At 42.6% G+C, this 18,875-nt stretch overlaps 7 protein-coding genes across 7 annotated transcripts in view; 1 reads left to right on the top strand and 6 right to left on the bottom strand.

The window, feature by feature from the left end:
• Positions 1 to 4,860, bottom strand: part of LOC132784306 (uncharacterized) — a 56,338-nt gene extending 51,478 nt beyond the window's left edge. The window contains exon 1 of the mRNA XM_060789833.1: positions 3,492 to 4,860. Coding sequence (XP_060645816.1) covers positions 3,492 to 3,522 — 31 coding nt within the window. The 5' untranslated portion in view covers positions 3,523 to 4,860. The remainder of the gene's footprint in view (positions 1 to 3,491) is intronic.
• A 595-nt stretch (positions 4,861 to 5,455) lies between these two features.
• On the top strand, positions 5,456 to 9,776 carry LOC132784311 (cullin-5). Its single transcript, XM_060789839.1, has 6 exons — positions 5,456 to 7,222; positions 7,284 to 7,404; positions 7,470 to 7,827; positions 7,890 to 8,068; positions 8,586 to 8,735; positions 8,804 to 9,776. Exons 1-6 carry the CDS (start codon positions 5,625 to 5,627, stop codon positions 8,939 to 8,941), a joined length of 2,544 nt encoding a protein of 847 aa, XP_060645822.1. The 5' UTR covers positions 5,456 to 5,624; the 3' UTR covers positions 8,942 to 9,776.
• Positions 9,777 to 9,823: 47 nt separating this feature from the next.
• Positions 9,824 to 13,224, bottom strand: LOC132784312 (NAD-dependent protein deacetylase Sirt7). Its single transcript, XM_060789841.1, has 2 exons — positions 12,864 to 13,224; positions 9,824 to 12,432 (listed from the first exon to the last, which is right to left on the bottom strand). The coding sequence occupies exons 1-2, from the start codon at positions 13,026 to 13,028 to the stop codon at positions 10,180 to 10,182; spliced, it is 2,418 nt and encodes an 805-aa protein (XP_060645824.1). The 5' UTR covers positions 13,029 to 13,224; the 3' UTR covers positions 9,824 to 10,179.
• A 177-nt stretch (positions 13,225 to 13,401) lies between these two features.
• LOC132787712 (serine protease snake) lies at positions 13,402 to 14,739 on the bottom strand. The gene is made up of 4 exons (XM_060794983.1): positions 14,634 to 14,739; positions 14,300 to 14,573; positions 13,923 to 14,238; positions 13,402 to 13,863 (listed from the first exon to the last, which is right to left on the bottom strand). Exons 1-4 carry the CDS (start codon positions 14,707 to 14,709, stop codon positions 13,588 to 13,590), a joined length of 942 nt encoding a protein of 313 aa, XP_060650966.1. The 5' UTR covers positions 14,710 to 14,739; the 3' UTR covers positions 13,402 to 13,587.
• Positions 14,740 to 14,868: 129 nt separating this feature from the next.
• LOC132787713 (venom protease) lies at positions 14,869 to 16,104 on the bottom strand. The gene is made up of 3 exons (XM_060794984.1): positions 16,000 to 16,104; positions 15,668 to 15,938; positions 14,869 to 15,612 (listed from the first exon to the last, which is right to left on the bottom strand). Exons 1-3 carry the CDS (start codon positions 16,070 to 16,072, stop codon positions 15,024 to 15,026), a joined length of 933 nt encoding a protein of 310 aa, XP_060650967.1. The 5' UTR covers positions 16,073 to 16,104; the 3' UTR covers positions 14,869 to 15,023.
• Positions 16,105 to 16,200: 96 nt separating this feature from the next.
• On the bottom strand, positions 16,201 to 17,412 carry LOC132787710 (venom protease-like). Its single transcript, XM_060794982.1, has 3 exons — positions 17,265 to 17,412; positions 16,943 to 17,213; positions 16,201 to 16,886 (listed from the first exon to the last, which is right to left on the bottom strand). The coding sequence occupies exons 1-3, from the start codon at positions 17,356 to 17,358 to the stop codon at positions 16,289 to 16,291; spliced, it is 963 nt and encodes a 320-aa protein (XP_060650965.1). The 5' UTR covers positions 17,359 to 17,412; the 3' UTR covers positions 16,201 to 16,288.
• Positions 17,413 to 17,497: 85 nt separating this feature from the next.
• LOC132787714 (probable dimethyladenosine transferase) lies at positions 17,498 to 18,711 on the bottom strand. The gene is made up of 3 exons (XM_060794985.1): positions 18,574 to 18,711; positions 17,802 to 18,514; positions 17,498 to 17,743 (listed from the first exon to the last, which is right to left on the bottom strand). Exons 1-3 carry the CDS (start codon positions 18,629 to 18,631, stop codon positions 17,594 to 17,596), a joined length of 921 nt encoding a protein of 306 aa, XP_060650968.1. The 5' UTR covers positions 18,632 to 18,711; the 3' UTR covers positions 17,498 to 17,593.
• Positions 18,712 to 18,875: the final 164 nt, after the last annotated feature.

An 18,875-nucleotide genomic window follows, 5' to 3' on the forward strand; every position in this document is an offset into this window, starting at 1 on the left:
CTTTGTTCCATCCAATGTGAGCCGGCTTATGGTAATAAGCAGCCAAGCTAAAGTAAAGTAAAGTTCATCAAAGCGACAACAACTTTTGTTGTTCAGTTCTTAGTATGCTGCTTGGTTGCTTGGGTGTTAATAAATCATTAAACAACTTGTAAAACACACACACAATAATAGCAGTCGAAACAATTCGATGATAAGCTCAAGGCGCGAGAGCGCATTAAAAACAACAACAAAACAACACCCAAGAGAATAGCAACAAATAGAGAGAGCACTCGAAACATTTCTCGTTTCGCTCTCGCAAATGCCTTTTGCCTGATTTTATGAAGAACTTTAGCTGATAAGCTCGTAGGTTGTTCCAAGAACATGTTCATGATGTAGCACACTTTGGATTGGGGGATCATAGTTTTTTTTCAGTTTTTAATAATTATAAATGATTTCAATCTCAAGTTTTATTGCTGTAAACTAATTGAAATTGAAAATATTTTAGGCCAACTAATCGAGTTGTTCGCGTATCTGCTAAACAAGAATTTCATAAATTTTATTGTCTTTTTGTCATTGTGATGAAATCACATACCTTAACAATCAACATTAATTATCTATACGCAATCAATGTTATGACTAAGCAACAATTCCGATTAACAGTAAAAGGCATCTGCAACTGAAAGTTGCTCAATATGCAGATTATATACGTAAGCAATTCTTGGAAGAATTGTATTGGAGAAAGCGAAGCGAGAGACATTAAATTTATAGTGTACCTCAATGCAATTTATATTAAGAAATAATGTCCACAACAATAAATGCAAACACTTGTTTATTCCCAACAGGTTTCACTGAAAACAGATGCGTTTCATTAATCGAGAAAAGGGTTGTCAAATCAAATCTCAGAGCAATCACATTACAATATTGTTACTTAAACACTTAAATATTGAATGTTAGCATGTGCTATTATTGTATGGATATTTGTGTTTATCTATGAATCGATCTATCATAAACCAAATGCTTGCTTGCTTATCAGTAAAAAGCCGTCAACAAAAATACTGGTCGCTATCGTTTTGCCCTTGAAACCAATCGAAAATTATTGAAATGCGAACACATTTAAATAATAAAACACAACATCTACATACTTAATATATTGTACTATGTAGACACTGTGGGGAAATGTCTAACAAATTGAATGGAAAGCGTGATGCGTTTACAGTCCCTGATAGACAATGTTAATAGGCGTTTAATAGCGTGGAAAATCGATTCAACATTAAAAATGCATTTAATGAGCTTTTGGCACGCGCTGCAAAGAGAATCAAGTGAAACAGCGTGACACCAAACTACAAATAACAAATAATACAAATAAGCCTGTATACATTTCTACTAAATAGAGTATGCAAATCCATCAAGTGAAGCCAATAGATAAATATAGATTAGATTGAACTGCACATCCTGTCATTATATAAAGAAATAGTCTTCAACATCTGTGTGTTTCAAGTAATTAATTTATTACGTATTTAAATTTGCAAAGCAACCTTTAAAATGCTTCTCTTCCAGCTTTGCATCGCGTGCCAACAAATTGTGAATTGTGAACACTGCCGACCGGCGACGTTTTTACACAATTGTTTAAATAAATTGCAAGTTTGGTGCCAAGTGCAAGGCATCGAACCCTTTGGCTTTAACAATTCGCGACGCAATTCATGTTGTAGTTATTGTCGTTATAATTTATGCAGTTTGTTACTTATTAGCCCAGTCGTTGCCTAGTTTGTGTGTTTGGTTGTTTGTTGTTGTTGTGGTTGTTGCTGTTGCAAGCAGGCAGACAGGGCGAGCTTATTCATTCAATTTGCTGGCACGTTTTGCATTACACGCGACAACCCTGACCTACAAAATATAAAACCCGGCTGCCTGACTGCCTGCCCCAAGTTTTACTGGTGCTGTTGCTGTTGCTGTTCGCTATTGTTGCCAGTATTGTTATTGTTGTTAGTGTTATTTTGTAGAGCTACTTTGCATTGAGAACGATTTGTTTCGTTGGGTCTGTGCCGCGTTTAGCCGCCCCGTCAACATTGAATTTTATAAATAAATTAACGGGTTACTGCATTTTATTCACATGGAGGCGGAGGCGGTTGCGGTTGCATTCAAGCAAAATGCGACGAGTTGCATATTTAATTCAAGTGCCATCAAAATGTCTAATTGATGGTTATCATTAAACTGTGCAAGAGAATGACATGTGTATTTTGCAAAGTATCTCACAGATACAAATGCACTATCTGTTAGTAAAGTATCTCATAGATACATTTTGTACTCTGTATCCACAGTTGGAATGCACATTGAAAAGTCAGTCAACAAGTTTAGAGTGCTAAAATTTTATTGCCTGCATAATTTGCATAAATATTGCTAACATGCATTTTGTTTACATGCATTGACAATGTCAAATAACTGAACGCAATGCGATGATCTCTTAGCCCCGGCTAAATTGAGGCGACAAGTGAAAATTGTGGGCAGCATTTCAAACTTGCTGAAAGACGGATGCGGACCATGCGGTTGTCGATAGCTACATATATAAAAAGATACAAAAGTATCTCGAACAGCAATGTGTTTTTTTCTGTTTTCTGTTGCTGTTTCTGTTGCTGTTTCCTTCTTCATCTCTTGGCCTTTACCTTTTTTAATATATCTATATACGCTGCTTTCTCATATGTACGTCACATTTTGGGTCACATTTACATTTTACAAAATGTTGCAACGTTCGCGACACTTTCTCTTTTGTATATTTTATACCTTAAAGTGCCGGCCCAGTGCCGCAGCGATGTTAGCTGAACGTATTAACATAATGCGGATCAAAACAAAAGCAAAGCTAAAAAAATGGCAAAAGCGAACGCTTTAATTGCATTTAGCTGTCATAAACAAGCGCCAGTCAGGTTTCAATCAATGGAAAATTTGTTGGCCACAAAAAGGTAGACATAGAAATTCACCACAGAGCAGTAGAAAGACGAAAAAAAAAAGGGATAGATTCACTGGTGCTGTCATTTAGTACATTTGCCTTTTGCATCACAACAGTTTCAGCGTTTTGTTGCTTGTTGTTTTCACAGTTGTTGCTGCGCCTCTGTTGTTTGTTACAACAACAAGAAGAACAATGGACAACATGACAGCTCAAAGCAGCTGCGCCGCATCGCACAGCATTTTCAGAGCAGCAGCGAGAGCAATTTATTTATAGCAGCAGCAAACAGCAACAGCAAAAGCAACAGCAATAGCGAGAGCACACTCCAAACACACAACAACGACGAGAGCCCTCTCTCCGAAAAAGAAATAGAGAACGAGACGAATACGGAGACGAAACGGCCGAGAGAGTGAGAGTAAGAGAGAGAGAGTGTGCGCGCAAAGTGCACGTATGCAGGCCAATGATGATGATGCTGACTAAATGAGTGTGTGTTAGTGTAAATGTGGAATTGAAATGCTAATTACAAATACATAGGTGAGTAGTAAGTAAGGGCAATTTTTGTGAATTCTCCACTCACCTGGTCGATCCAATGACTGTCTGCGACTCATTGGCAAAAATTTATGCGCCTTGTTTAATGCTCGGGGGATACAGATTATTTGTGGTTTAAAATTGAACAAAATGTGATGGCATCATTTGTGTTGTTGTTGTTCCTTCTTCTTCTGTTTAATATTTGTATTATGATTCGTATTTATGTTGTTGTTGCTTGGATATTGCTTTTAACTTCCTTTTTACTCCTTTCCTCCTTCTTCCCGCTTCAATACACTGAGAACACACACACACGCACACTTAGATAAATAGACATTTTGAGTGCAGAGATTGCGATGACTGTTGACCACACTTTCTTTTCTTCCCCACACCGAATTTTGCGCGCAACGAAGAGAGACACGCGGGACTGAACTGAGCTTGATGTAAATATTTCGTTGTTTTGCTTTTGATTTGATTTGATGTATGTAGTATGTATGTTTTGTTTGCAGTTTTGATGTCACTGCAATTTTGATTGTATGTGGTGTTTTGTTTGTTGTTGCTGTTGCTGCGGGCTTTTGATTTTTGTATTTTGTATAATATTTATTTGAAAACAACTCGCAGCACACTCACACACTCACCAGCACACATAAACACACACACACATACACAAATACACACTCACACTCGCGCGTCACGTCAATGAACGCAGCAGCACTTAGTTGTTGTTGTTGCTGTTGGTTTTGATGTCGTCGTCGTCGCCGTAGTAATCACGAAATAACGCTTTTTACGCATATTTCTCAATGAATTGAATACACTTGTACACTGCATGCGCATTTAAAATTTTGTTTATTTACACTTGTGCGCTATTTTGGTAAATTTGAAACACCGATTTTTTGCGTTGCGTTTCGTTTCTTCTTTTTTCAATTTTATTTGTTACGCACGCACGAGCGTCTATACGAGCCATATGACAACGAGACCCGCCGACGAACAAAGGGAAAATGCTGAATGTGAAAAATGTCAAACATTTGAGAGCGAGCAGACTTTGAGTCTGCGACGTGTGAGTTGAATGAGAGTAGGCGGGATAGCTGTCTTGTTGCTGTTCGGCACCGCCAATACTGTTGTCTCACTCGCGCGCCCTTTTTTGTGGTAGAGAAGAAAAAAACCAAAACGAAACGAGAGATTTATGAAATTCACAAAACATGCCACCAATATTTTGTTGCTTAATTCTTCAAGTCTTTACAAATGATAGCATTTTGCAACGCACTTTATTATTACGAGTTGGCTGGTTTACGTTTAGTTTTTTCTTAAACGCTATTTAACAGTCTCGTTGCAATAATTTCCCGCACTTTTCCACACACGCAGTGCAGCACTGAGCGCACTTAAACTACACTTTTTACTTGTGTGCGTACATAAACTACACTTGTGTGCGTGCAAGCATTTTGCAGCTGCTTCAACCAGGCTGACCGCAATTGAGATTTCACAAAATACATAAATATGCTAAATATACTAGCCTCCATGATTACTGGCCGTAATTTGTATTTAAAATTTGTCGAATAATGTGTGTAAGTGGTATAACTTCCACTTAGCTATTTGTTTCCGATTTTGGGGATTACTTCTTTGTCAAAAATCCAATTTCGAAAATATATAAATAATAAACCAAATTATGGCCACACTGACTCAAATTGCCAGTCACCATTAAACGTTACATTATTGCAAGTATGCTACAAATTTTAACATATCGAAATCGCAACATGCGATATGTTTTAAATTGTCATCGCACTTGCAGGCCACTATGACTACAGGTCGAAAGCTCCCAGCGTGTATAAGCAATTATTAGCAAAATAAATTACTTTTCTCAGTATATTGGACTCAAATATAATTAATATTTTACTTTTATGTAAGTAATATTGAAAAATTAATAATCGATAGTGTTAAATAACAGCTGTGCTTTGTTATGGTTCTGTTAATGCACTGTTACTGCGTGCTATCGCATTTTCACAACAATAAATCGGTCTGAAAAATCGGTAATCGGCCGCTTATAGGCGGAGAGCGAATAGCGTTGATCACAATAAATTTTTGTGTTGCTTTGGTTTTATATCTATAATTGCCATAATTGTTGAGAACGCAACAAAGGTGGTGGCGGGCAGAGACAGAGACAAAGAGATTGCGATCAACACACGACACAATGCTGCGGGCGATAGGCAAACGGGACCGCGACATCTTCGACGAAGTATGGCCTGAGAAAAGGAAAATTGTGCTCAAGCTGCTGCGCCAGGAGACGGTGTCGCAACGCGAATGGCAGGATCTTTTCTTTGGCGTCCATTTCGTATGCTTGTGGGACGAGAAGGGTGCCGCCAAAATTTACGATGGCTTGCAGCAGGACATCGTTGAGTTCATTGTGCAAGCGCAATCCAAAGTGCAGGCGCAACGGGGCGAACAGGCGCTATTGGCCACCTACATTGTGGAATGGCGGAAATTCTTCACACAGTCCAATTACCTGCCACTGCCCTTCCGCCAGCTGGAACAGTCGCCGCAAGTGAAGCCGCCATCAGGATCGGGTTCGGCCTCGGGATCCGGTTCGTCCACATCCGCCGCGTCCACATCGAATGCAGCTGCTGCTGCTGGCGGCTCTTCGTCCAGCAATCAGGCAGCAACCTCCAGCAGTTCCTCCACAAAAGCCTCCACATCGGCAGCAGCAGCGGCCGCCACATCATCGTCTGGAGGCGCCTCCAGCACCACAAGTGCAGCAAGTAATTCGGCTAGTGCCGCGTCCAGTTCCAAGAAGGGCATTACCGAGGATAGTCCGGTGCGCAAGCTAATGCTGGACTCGTGGAACAAGCACATCTTTCACGACATTAAGGATCGTCTGCAGGAGTCGGCCATGAAGATTGTGCACGCCGAGCGCAACGGCGACGCTTACGATGCTCAGCTGGTGGTGGGAGTGCGTGAAAGCTATGTGAATCTGTCATCGAATGCGGAGGACAAACTGGAGATATATCGCGAGCACTTTGAGAAGGCATACCTAAAGGCCACAGCCGATTTCTATCGCTTGAAGTCCACGGAGCAGCAGCAGGAAAATGGAGTGCTGGCTTACATGAAATACGCAGATGCGAAGCTGCGAGAGGAGGAGGTGCGAGCGAAGCGCTATTTGGAGCCCAGCAGCTTTAATATACTCACATGTCGGCTGGTCAAAGTTCTGATTGTGGATCACTTGAATTCGATAATAGCCGAGTGTCCAGCGCTGATACGGGACTATGAAACGGATCGTTTGAATCTAATGTTTCGCCTCATGGATCGTGTGCTAGACGGCGAGGGTGTCGAGGCAATGATGGGGGATCTGCAGCGGCACATTAAGTCCGCGGGTTTGGCGGACATGCAGTCGGCATCGGAGATTATCACACAGGACTCGGAGAAGTATGTGGAACGGCTGCTGGAGTTGTTTAACAAGTTCAGCGATCTGGTGCGCAATGCCTTCAACGATGATCCGCGCTTCCTCACTGCCCGCGACATTGCCTTCAAGATGGTGGTCAACGACACCAGTGTGTTCAAAATGGAGCTGCCCACAAGCATTGCGAATCGCGGCGTCAAATACACGGCGCCCGAAAGCAAATGCCCCGAGCTCTTGGCCAACTATTGTGACATGCTGTTGCGTCGGACGCCGCTCAGCAAAAGATTGACGAGCGAGCAGATCGATGCGCGTCTGCGGGATGTGCTGCTCGTGCTCAAGTATGTAAACAACAAGGATGTCTTTATGCGCTACCACAAGGTGCACTTAACGCGACGGTAAGTTGAAAAGAATTTGCTTAGAAAAAGCGATTTAATTAAATATGTTTTATGCTTGCAGCTTGATTCTGGGCACGAGTGCGGACAGCGAAAAGGAGGAGGACATTGTCGAGTGGCTACGCGAGGTGGGCATGCCAGCTGACTATGTCAATCGGCTGGCGCGCATGTTCCAGGACATTAAAGTGCGTTATAAATCTGTTTATCTACAATTTCTTAAAACTAACTCGTTGCCTAATTCCCACAACAGGTCAGTGAAGATCTAAATACTCAATTCCGTAATTCGATAAGTCGGCACGATGCCATCAATATTAAAATACTCAATGCGGGCGCCTGGGCGCGATGTTCGGAGCGTGTCTCGGTGTCGTTGCCCATCGAACTGGAGGACTACATACCCGATGTGGAGGAGTTCTACAAGAAGAAGCATTCCGGCCGCAAACTCCAATGGTATCATCACATGAGCAACGGCACCATCACGTTCGTTAACAATTTTGGTCGCTATGATCTCGATGTGACCACTTTTCAAATGGCTGTGCTCTTTGCCTGGAACCAAAGGCAGCACGATAAGATCTCCTATGAGAATCTACGTCTGGCTACCGAGCTGCCAGGTAACTTTTAAACATTCCTAAACTATTTATGAAAATGGTTTAATCATGGTTTTTCCCCACAGATCCTGAGCTGAGACGCACGCTGTGGTCGCTGGTCGCCTTCCCGAAAATCAAGAAGCAGATACTGCTCATGGAGCCAACGGCCATTGGTTCGCCCAAAGATTTTGCTGAGAACACCATGTTCTATATCAATCAGGAGTTTGCCATTGTCAAGAATGGCAAATCTCAGCGACGTGGCAAGGTGAGAAATATAAGAAACCAGACAGATTCTAGATGTGCATTTAGATATAAATATTTAAGTTTTTATGAAGTTTTTGGACTAAAAATTCTCAAATTGCTAGCTTACCAGGTGTATATATTGACTGCTTTTTATTTCATAAATATTATGTTTATCTCTTCTCTCCCTTAATAGTCCCTTGTCATATAGTTCAAGTTTAATCAGTCAGTGAATTAGTAAGTCAGTCAGAACAAAGAACGTTTTATACATATATGATGGATGATTTGACTAAAACAATCACAAAGGCGCAGAACAAAATTTACTTAAATTTAACAACAATTTAACAAGCTTTTAAACGCTTTCTTTGCCCATCGACAACAATTTTATAAATTTAACAGATTTTGAGACATCGTAAAGACCATTTTTATTTAGCCTTTGATTGTTACCTATGGTATTTACTGCTTATTCCTAATATCCCTTATAAACCATTAATATTTGTTTATTTAATCGGAATTAAATTGACATCCTTCTTTATTTGCAGCTGAATCTTATTGGTCGCCTGCAGCTGAGCACAGAGCGCTCACAGCAGGAGGACAATCAGTCCATTGTGCAGCTGCGCATATTGCGCACCCAGGAAGCCATCATTAAGATCATGAAGGTGCGCAAACGCATGAACAATGCAGCGCTGCAGGTGAGTCAATTTTTTCTCTATATATGCATATTTGCAAATAATTAACATACTCCTTATTTTGTTGCAAGGCGGAGCTTATCGATATACTGAAGAACATGTTCCTGCCATCAAAGAAGATGATCAAGGAGCAGCTCGAGTGGCTCATCGAGCACAAGTATATGCGACGGGATGACGACGACATCAATATGTTCATTTATGTGGCCTAACCAGCTGCAGCTTTCGCAGCTCCCTTGCCTAAGATGATGTTGATGATGATAACCAACCAACCATTCCTTTCCAGCACTCCTACGATTCCTTCCCTCCACAGCTACGTTCCCATTAGTTCTCAATTTGTTGTGTGCTCTAAGCGCGCGCTTAACTTATTTCTTCTTCATATCTCAGCCAAAATCATATTATTATTAGTGTGCTCTTGGCCATATGTATACTATCTATCTATCTTAACTATCTATTATGTATGTTTTCGGGGTTTCTTCTACACTACTTTGGTAAACACCATTTTGTTGATATTGCGTCCTGGGCAGCTTTTTACAAGAATTATTTCTTTTTTTTTTAGCTATTTACACGAATTATTTCTTTTTAGTGTATTTTCTGTGCGTAAACTTGCTTATTTATGCTATTAATTATTATTATTATTGTATTTTTGGGCCTTTTGCCACCGCAGCTTAAGTTTTACAGTCAATCATTTATTTCTTTCTATCTGTTTTCCCATTTAAATGTTTTGTCCTTCTTTTTGAATTATTGTTTAGGTGTTTTGTAAAGTCTCCTTCTGTTGATAAGCACACCACCCACAACCAACACACACACCAGCACACTTACACACACACACTGACAACTCTTGTCCGTTGTGTTCACTTTTTTGTTGTTGCAAGTTGAATCTCTTCGAAACCACAGAAAAAACACAACACACACACACACACTTATACGAAGGCAAAACTAAAAACTAGAATAGCAATATTATATGTTTAAGTTAATGAAATTATAAAGCATATAAATTGTATTTTAAATAAATTAAGTATAAACACAAACCAAGTTTTTTTTCCTATAAGTTATATGTATTTTGCATGACATCAAATAAAAAAAAACTGACAAGATTACAAAAAAATAGAAATACAAACGTGCTTGAACCACATCTCAAAAACGATTTTGTCAAAAAATAGCATGATCAAATTACACACAACTTACAAACTAAATTGGACCAATTCGACAAACATGTACAATATATATATCTATATATAGAATACTCTCCAATCGATTGTGTTCAGTGATGTTGTAAGCACATTTCATACAAATAATATTAAAATTACACAATTAAACAGTTAATGCGAGCGACGACACTACAAACTACAATTAATACTAGGCTTACAGCTACAATACTATTAAATTGGCGAACTGCATCGGCTTCGAAATGGATTCGAGGAGGGGGCTGGAATCTCTGGAATCGCATCTACCTCCGCTTGCGTCCCTTCTTATAGCCCTTGCCATACCATCCAGCCTGAGTGCGTGCCAGCTTGCGTGGAAAACTGTGGCTCAGCTGGAGTCGCCGCTTCGCTGTCTCGGCGGCCGCAATGTGCGCCAACGAGATGTTCTCATCGTAATCATCACCATCGTCGCTGGTCGGACAGCATTCGCAGACCACAAAGCGTCCGCTGCGCGCTCGTTTCTTATGCTTGCGCTGATTGAGATGCCAGCGACTGTAGAACTGACAGTCGAGCTCCGCATAGCGATCGAAGCAGAACTCACAGCCGGCCGCCGAACGATTCATGGCAAAGTTCGGCACCACCTGCGTGTTCCAGATGTTGAGATCCGATGGTGGCGGTATCAGAATGCTGTGTAGTCCAGAGTACGCATACTTGGCATCATACCAGCTGGGCAGTTGCAGGAGCAGCTCATGATCGCCATCGCTGTGCCGTCGTCGCAGCAAATCCATTTGCGCCATGTCACACTGCTCCTCCGTCTCTTCCTCCTCCTCATCCTCATCGTAGTCAGTGTTGGATTCTGCTGAGCAGGTGGCGCTATCGCTTTGTAGATTAAGTGCTTGCAGTGCTGGCGGCAGTCCATTTTGTGTCTGGGGCTGCACAAAGGGTGTGTAGAGTGGCGCACCAATCGGCACCAGCGGTGGCAGCTGAACGGGTGCCAAGCTGCCAACAGTGGGCTCCAGACGCGCCTCTAGGCGCAACTCCATGGGCAGCAGGCACAGACTGGGTTTCTGTTGTATGGCGACTAGTTTGGGCAGCTCCATGGGAGCCATCTTGTGATCCTGACCATTGGTCAGTTCGCCGGGTGGCTCTTCTTTCTTGGGCGTCAGCAGCTCAAGCTTGGGCAGCGCTTCTGCCTCCTCCTGCTTGATGCAGTTCTCTGTCAGACTAGTTTCAGGCAGCTGCTGTTCCTCTTTTGGTTCCTCTTTCAGCTCACAAGGCGGCAGCGATTCAGTCTCCACTTTGATATCTGTTTTTACTTCAGTTTCCATCTCTGTCTTTAGCTGCACTTCAGTCTCTGGCTGCGGCATCTCTGCCACGTTTCTCGCAAACTTTTGCCGCATCTCCAGATTCGTCTTGATGCGATGCCCGTTCTTGATGGGCGTGCGTATGCGCGGACCTTTGCCAATGGGCAGATCACTATAGCTATCGCCAGATATAATCGAATCCTGCGTCTCCTCGGTGGTAGTGGTGCAGGATTGTGTATCCCCCGCCTCCTCCTCGTCGGCAGTTTTCAGCAACGGCTGCGTCAATGTGTGCAGCTCCTCGGGCATCAGTAGAGTGGCATGAGCAAAGATGGGATCCTTCTCCTTGCTGTACACGGGCACCGTAATGTTGAGCACACGCATCAGTTGCGCCATCACATTGTCGCACTTGCCATTGATTTTAATACTCGCTATGCTATCCTTCGGCGTCCACTGCAGATTCACCACACAAATCTTGGCACGCTGACGCGCTGGTTTGTCCATCTGCCACAGCCATGTGTATTTCTTCAACACCTTGAGACTAGAACCCAAACAGAGTATAACATCCGCTCGCTCCGCATGCTGTGTCGCACCATCCCAATTGAGGGGCCACTTCACATTCCCTCGCTCGCCAAAATGCACAATGGTGTCGTACAGTGGCTCCGAGCAGCGATGACACAGCCGATGCGTTTTGTGACAATAGCGAGCAGTCATCTCGGTCACATCGAACTGTCGCCAATATACGGCATTCGGTTTGCAATGCTTGCACACCTCCACGTACATATTGCCGTGGATCTCGGAGAGCGATTGACGCGGCAGACCCGAACGCAGATGCAATCCATCGCAGTTCTGGGAGACCACATGACGCAGCAGGCGGCGACGATGCAGCTCGTACAGCGCCATATGCGTATAGGTGGGATTGGCACTGGACAGATCATGTTCGCCTATGTCCTTGCCCTTCTGCAGCAGGGTCCAGATGCCCTGGCTACCACGGTAATCGGGGATCAAAGCTGCCGTGCTGATGCCCGCGCCAGTGTAACAGATCAAGTGTTTGGCTTGCGACACAATGTTGGCCAGCTGCTCCACCTTGGCTTCAATGACATGCGGTTCATCCTCCTTCTCTACGACGCGCTCCTTGTAGATCTCAATGCGTTCCTTGCGTTTCTTCGTGGTTTTCACAATATCCGGATGCTTCTCGAGAAATTGTCGATCCTCTGCTGTGCGCACAGTGTCGCATTTGCGTAAGATTAGCGACACCTGTAATCACACAAATGCATAAATTATTATTATTTCACTAATTTAGTTTAACTAAATAAACAAATTAAATATTACTATTTTAATTATTAGAGTGAAATTTAAATTATATTGAAATGTATAATTAATATTCTATAATTCAATAAATGCATATCATCAATCTGTATCACACACTGGCATAGAAATATTCTCAGCCAATTGGAACCAGTTACCTATCACATATAGTTAAGGCGCACCACAAATGATGTAGTCCATAGGTGTCTACAAAGTAGTTAGTTCGTGTCTAGTAAACTACCTGTACTAAAGGTAGGCACACATACACACACACTTCTATATTCCCGCATGTAAATAATCGCATGCAAGTCACAACTCACACATACACTGATAAAGCCACTCACACTCAAAACATGCGTACGCACATGCACGCTAATTACCTTTCGCATGGCATCCTTGCGTCGCCGTTTCTCATTATCTTTTTTGGCCGGATTGACTTTGGCCCGCGTCTTATACGTTTGCACCACATCGGGCATCTGGGCCTGATGCAGTTCATCCGGCTCCATGCTGTTGTTGTTTGATTTCGGACTCAATTCCACATACATGTAATGTATTAATGTGCGTCGCACGCACCACAAAAAGCGAAAGGAATTCTAATCGCACAGTAGTGCGCTTACCATCTACTTAAATCACGTTAGGTCTATTTTGCAGGCTTAACCCAATTTACATTTTATATTTGCTAGTTGTTTTTTTTTTTCGCGCGTGTAAATTTTTGTTGTATTTCCACAACTTTAATTAATGTTTTTTGTAAACAACAATAGTGATGGACGATAGTTGAGTGGTGGTTGCTCGTTACATGCGAGTCGCAGTAACGAAATAGATTTTAGTCACTGTAAAGTGGTGCTCTTGGTATTTTATTTATTTATTTTTATATAGCTGAAGTAAAACGAATTATTATAACAATAACAATTTATAATAATTATAACATGGTCTAATACAAAAAAAAAAAATTGCATAATGTTTGTGTAAGGAACGATAATAGTATTCTTGCCATCAAGTATATTGCATATATTTTAAAATACCAGTTTTGTTGACAGCCTTGCCAGATCGTCAAATTGCAATCTCAAATAATAACGAGCACTTTTCTTGCATTGAACGGTTATATTAGTGATTATTTGACATAGTTTCCCTGATCCAATCTAAATAGTAATGTACGCGAGTATAAACGCTGGGAATGTGCGGAGTACCACAAGAAATTCCGGCCGATGTAATGCCCATCACATGATACATGCAAGGATATTCCTGATGATAGACAAGTAATGGTCCACCGGAGTCGCCATTGCAAGTGTCCATTGGCTTTGAGGAGCCCACGCACATTTGGCTAATGGGCGTAAAACCTGTAGGATACTCTTCGCTGGGCTCAAGAACGCGGCGACACACCTAGCAAACATACAAGGAAATGTTATAAAGGTAAATATGTTTGTTGTTTTTAAACCTACATCATCTGCAACGCGATCCAATTTGACTTTTAACAATTTTGCCGATGATCTGCCTGCCAAGTTGGTGCTGCCCCAGCCAACGGCTATAAACTCATTGATTTTTTGACCACTCTCAAAGGGCAAACAAGCCGGATGCTTGTAGCGATCGAATATCACAGATTCAGCTAATTTAATTAAGCCAATGTCATTGTAGAGTTCTGGACTGTTAAAGTTGGGATGCTGATAATAATATTGGACACCATAATTTTTGGGCAGTGCGTCATCTTGCTCTGAATCGAATTCCAAGTCACCCAAACGTACCACATTCACCTCGCCCCTAAAATTGAGCAAATTCATTAATTTCTCGCATGCTTTGTTGTATTCACAATTTCACTCACTGCTCGGACTCGAAGCAATGGGCGGCAGTAAGCACGAATTGGTGGCTAATCAATGTGCCGCCACAAAACCATTCGATGTGCTGCCGCTGCCCATCAAAGTGACCAATACGGGCCATGTGTGGAAACTCCTTGGGATCAGCGGGCTGACCGCCCACAATCAACGGCGTGTAGCGACGACAATTGTCCACGGTTTCATAGGTGATGGGTGCATTGGGAAAGAGAAAACTGTAGGCCACCTCTTCCTCGAACACATCCTTTTTGTATTGAGTGCATGCTGTCCAAAATACCAGAGGTATGAAAAGGATCGGAAGCGATCCATTTATTTCCTACTCACAGTTTACTATGTCTGGGTTTTGAGCCAAAATCGTTGGTTGTGATGCCATCAACGGCAGCAGCAGCACCCACCACATCTTTAAGCTTTGACTTTGTTTACCAAATACACAATTGGAGACTGAGCAACCGGTTTGGGGAAAAACAAATTGCCTTCAACTTGACAGCGAATTCAACTTTGCGCTCTGGACTGGTTTGAACTTTGCAAACAGAGAAAGAGAGTGAGAGTGCTAGACGAATCAGCTGTTTAATCGAATGATGATCATTTAAAGCAATTGTTGCGCATACGCCGCGTTGAACAGCTTTGACAGTTAACTATCAAAACTACTTTATAAAAACCCCATTTCCGAGTAATCATTCATCTTTAATCACGTCGCCACGACTTCCAAGATTCTTAGCTAACTTTAGCCATCTCCTGCTTGATCCAATCCAAGTAGAAATGCACGCGCGTATACAAAGTGGGCGTGTTAGGAATGCCGCAACCAATGCCCAACGAGGTGACACCCATCACATGATACATACAGGGATATTCCGAATGATACATGATCACCGGGCCACCAGAGTCACCATTACACGTGTCCTTCTGTTCGTTGGAACCAATACACAGTTGTGTAGTGGCATTGTAGCCATTAGGCAGCTCAATGATTTCATCGCTCATTGGACACCTGTCGCTGCCCAAGACATTTAGCTTCACTTTGCGTAGCACATTGGAGTCTGAACCTGCAAATGTGGTGTGACCCCATCCGGTGGCGATGAAGCTGTCCTGACGGCTGCCATCCTCAAAGGGCAGACAAGCGGGCACTTTATATACGTTAAAGTTGACTTGGCGATCCAGTTCAACGATGCCTATGTCATTATATAGCAAACCATATTCGTAAGCAGGATGTTCGGTGGATTTGCGTACACCAAAGTCTTCAGGTTGTGCGTCATCCTTATCGTTGTTGAACTCCAGTTCGCCCAGACGCACCACATTTATGGCACCACTGTAATAGAGTTGACAAATCAGAAATATGCAAGAACAAACACATTATTGTCTACCTATCTGAGAAGAAGCAATGGGCGGCAGTGAGAACCAGACGATTGCTGATCAAGGTGCCGCCACAGAACCAATCCGTTTCATTTTTACTGTTCCGATTGCCCAAGCGTGCCATGAAGGGGAATTCTTTGGCCTCGGCCGGCTTGCCACCAACGATGAGAGGCGTGTACTTGCGGCAGGTGTCGAGCGTTTTGTAGGTGACTGGCGCACCAGGTAATAGAAAACTGTAGCCTTGCTGTACGTCAAAAACGCGTTGCTTGTAGCGAGTGCAGGCTGTGAGAGCATTGTTACTTTTATAAACCATATAAAACACTTAGTCATTAACAGAGCTTACAATTGACAACGTCTGCATCTTGGGCAAAGATCCGCGACAGAAACAGCGGCAATAGCGACAACAGCAACTGCATTACGAAGAGCGATTAAAGTAACTAAATTTGTTTACTGAGCTGCGAACTTGAGCCGCGTCGATTTCAGGAAATCTATTAAATACGTAGATAACACATGCAAATCTCGTTTCCAACACTCAATTATAATCTATGCATAGAAAAAGCAATAATATTTGCTTTGTATTTGTAATTCTCAATGACAAATTATATTGTATATTTGTTGATTATATTATTCCATCATTTGTGGCGCGTCGCTGTTGCTGCCAACTGCTGCTTGATCCAGTCCAAATAATTATGAACTTGCGTATACAAACTGGGCACATTGGGCGTGTCACAGTCAATGCCCGTCGAGGTGACGCCCATCACATGATACATGCAGGGAAACTCCTTGTGATATGTCAACAATGGACCACCAGAATCGCCATTGCAGGTGTCCTTTCGATCAGAGGAGCCAACACAAAGTTGTGACTTCGGATCGAAGCCATTGGGCAGCTCTACGATCTCTCTGGCCAATTCACAACGATCGGCAAAGTTCTTGAGATTCACTTTGAGTAGGTTGGTCGACGGTTTGCCGGCAAACTTCTGATAACCCCAGCCAATTGCAATGAAATTATCCTGTAGACTGCCATCCTCAAAGGGCAAACAAGCAGGATGTTTGTAGGCAGTGAAGTTGACTTCGCGATCCAGCTCCAGAATCGCTATGTCGTTGTACAATTCAGATTGTTTAAATCCCGGATGTTCGGTGGCGTTAAGCACACCAAAATCCTCGGGTTCTGCATCTTCGGTTTCGCTGGCAAAGTCCAAATCCCCCAAGCGCACAACGTTAACCGCACCACTGTGAAAAACATAACGAGAGATTACAAAGGCATTGGCTTAGCTGTTGTTACGTACTCTAGGGAGAAGAGACAGTGGGCTGCAGTGAGCACCAGACGATTGCTAATCAATGTGCCGCCACAGAACCAGTTCGTTTCATTCTTGCTGTTGCGATTGCCGAGTCGTGCCATATGGGGAAATTCCTTGGGATCAGCTGGCTGACCGCCAACAATCAAAGGTCGCGAACCCTGACAGTGATCAATGGACTCCCAAGTAACAGGCGCATTGGGAATCAGGAAGCTGATGGCCACACGCTCCTCGAAAATCGTTCGCTTATACATCGTACAAGCTGCAGAAATCAATTAGGGATGGTAATATATTATGATATGATGATAGCTACCCTCTTTGACAGCTGGATCCGGCTGTTGAGCCAATGTAAACGTCACATTGATTACAAGTAGTAGCAGCAAGTGAACTTTGTGAAACTTAGTCATTTTCTTGTAATTAATTGCGACTGTATTTAAACAAGATTCGCAAGCGACTGATCAATGGAAATCGTATCGTATCGAACAAGTTGAGAACTGCGCTGCCGCTATCAATAAAATGCGCTCTTTGAGCTTGACAATACAATAATATTATTGTAATTGTGTGTGCAACAAATTAACATACAAAAGTTTTGTGAAGTTATTAAACAAGTTCTTAAGCATAATGTATAACTATAATTAGACATCAGTTAAAATGAATGCCGACCGCATTGAAAGCCAGCAATAGGCGCATAAACTCATCAATGTCCATTGATCTCGCACGTGTCGTGCTCATGCCCTGCTCCTCCAGCACAGCCAGGACCTTCTCCTGCATGTTAAAGTTCTCCTCAAGCGGCTATAAAACATAAACCATTAAAACAAATTACCAAATCGATTACTAACTTTTTGCTTACCTCATTTCTAAGCGATCGGAACAATTTGTAGTTCTTCTCCAGCATTTCAATCACAGAGTTTACTTTGAATGTCGCCGCCAGCGTTTTGTTCTTGCGCAGGAAAGCAATACGAGTCAAGCCATCCCACTCGGTGAAGTTGACTGGTGGCGGAGGATTCTTTGGCTCCAGACGCACCACACTGGACTCTACTTTTGGCGGTGGCTTGAAATTGTTTTTGCCCACCTTCATTAGCATATCCACACGGGCCAGCAGCTGTGTATTGATGCTTAAGCGACAGTATAGCTTGTCACCCGGCTTGGCAACCAATCTTTGTGCGAATTCTCGCTGAAACATCAGCACAGCACATCGAAATAGTGGACGATGCAGCAACAGCTTAAATATCAGCGGTGAACTAATCTGATACGGCACGTTGGCAATGCACAGATCAAAGAATGGCAACTCTGCCTTTAGAAAATCACCGATAAGCACCTGTAGCTTGGGTTGCAGTGGCGTCGCCTGGACACGTTTCTGCAACTCGGCGGCGAGTCGTGTGTCGATTTCACAAGCAATCACCTTCTTAGCACGTTCCAGCATGCGCACAGTCATGTTACCAGTACCGGGACCAATTTCCAGCACCACATCGGTAGCTCGCAGTGCTGCCTTCTCCAGCATTGTGGTAATAACCAATGGATTCTTCAAAATATGCTGGCCAAAATCCTTGTTGAACACAATGCCTGTCAAATAACTTGTTGCTGGTGAATTCTATTAATGATTTTTGTAAACAACAATTTACCTTGTTTTTGCACCTCATTGTGTATGCGAGATTTCTTTTCCGTTTTTACTTTTGGCATTATTTATCTTTAAATCTATTTACACTTGCTGCCGTGTTGAGAGTAAATTTGTTTTGCTTCTTCCTCTTACAACTAGTTAAAGTACCATGTGCACAGCACAGGGTTGCTTTAATGTTTAGCGTTGCCAGATAAAGCGGTTGGCGCGCAACCCTCATTTTGAAATGTGATTGAAAATGCGAATTTGGTACATTTTTTTATAGGTGTTACCTCTTTATTTATTAATTAGTTTTCCTTCATTAAATGT

This window comes from Drosophila nasuta, chromosome 2R (assembly GCF_023558535.2).
Source record: "Drosophila nasuta strain 15112-1781.00 chromosome 2R, ASM2355853v1, whole genome shotgun sequence".
Taxonomy (NCBI): Eukaryota; Metazoa; Arthropoda; class Insecta; order Diptera; family Drosophilidae; genus Drosophila; species Drosophila nasuta.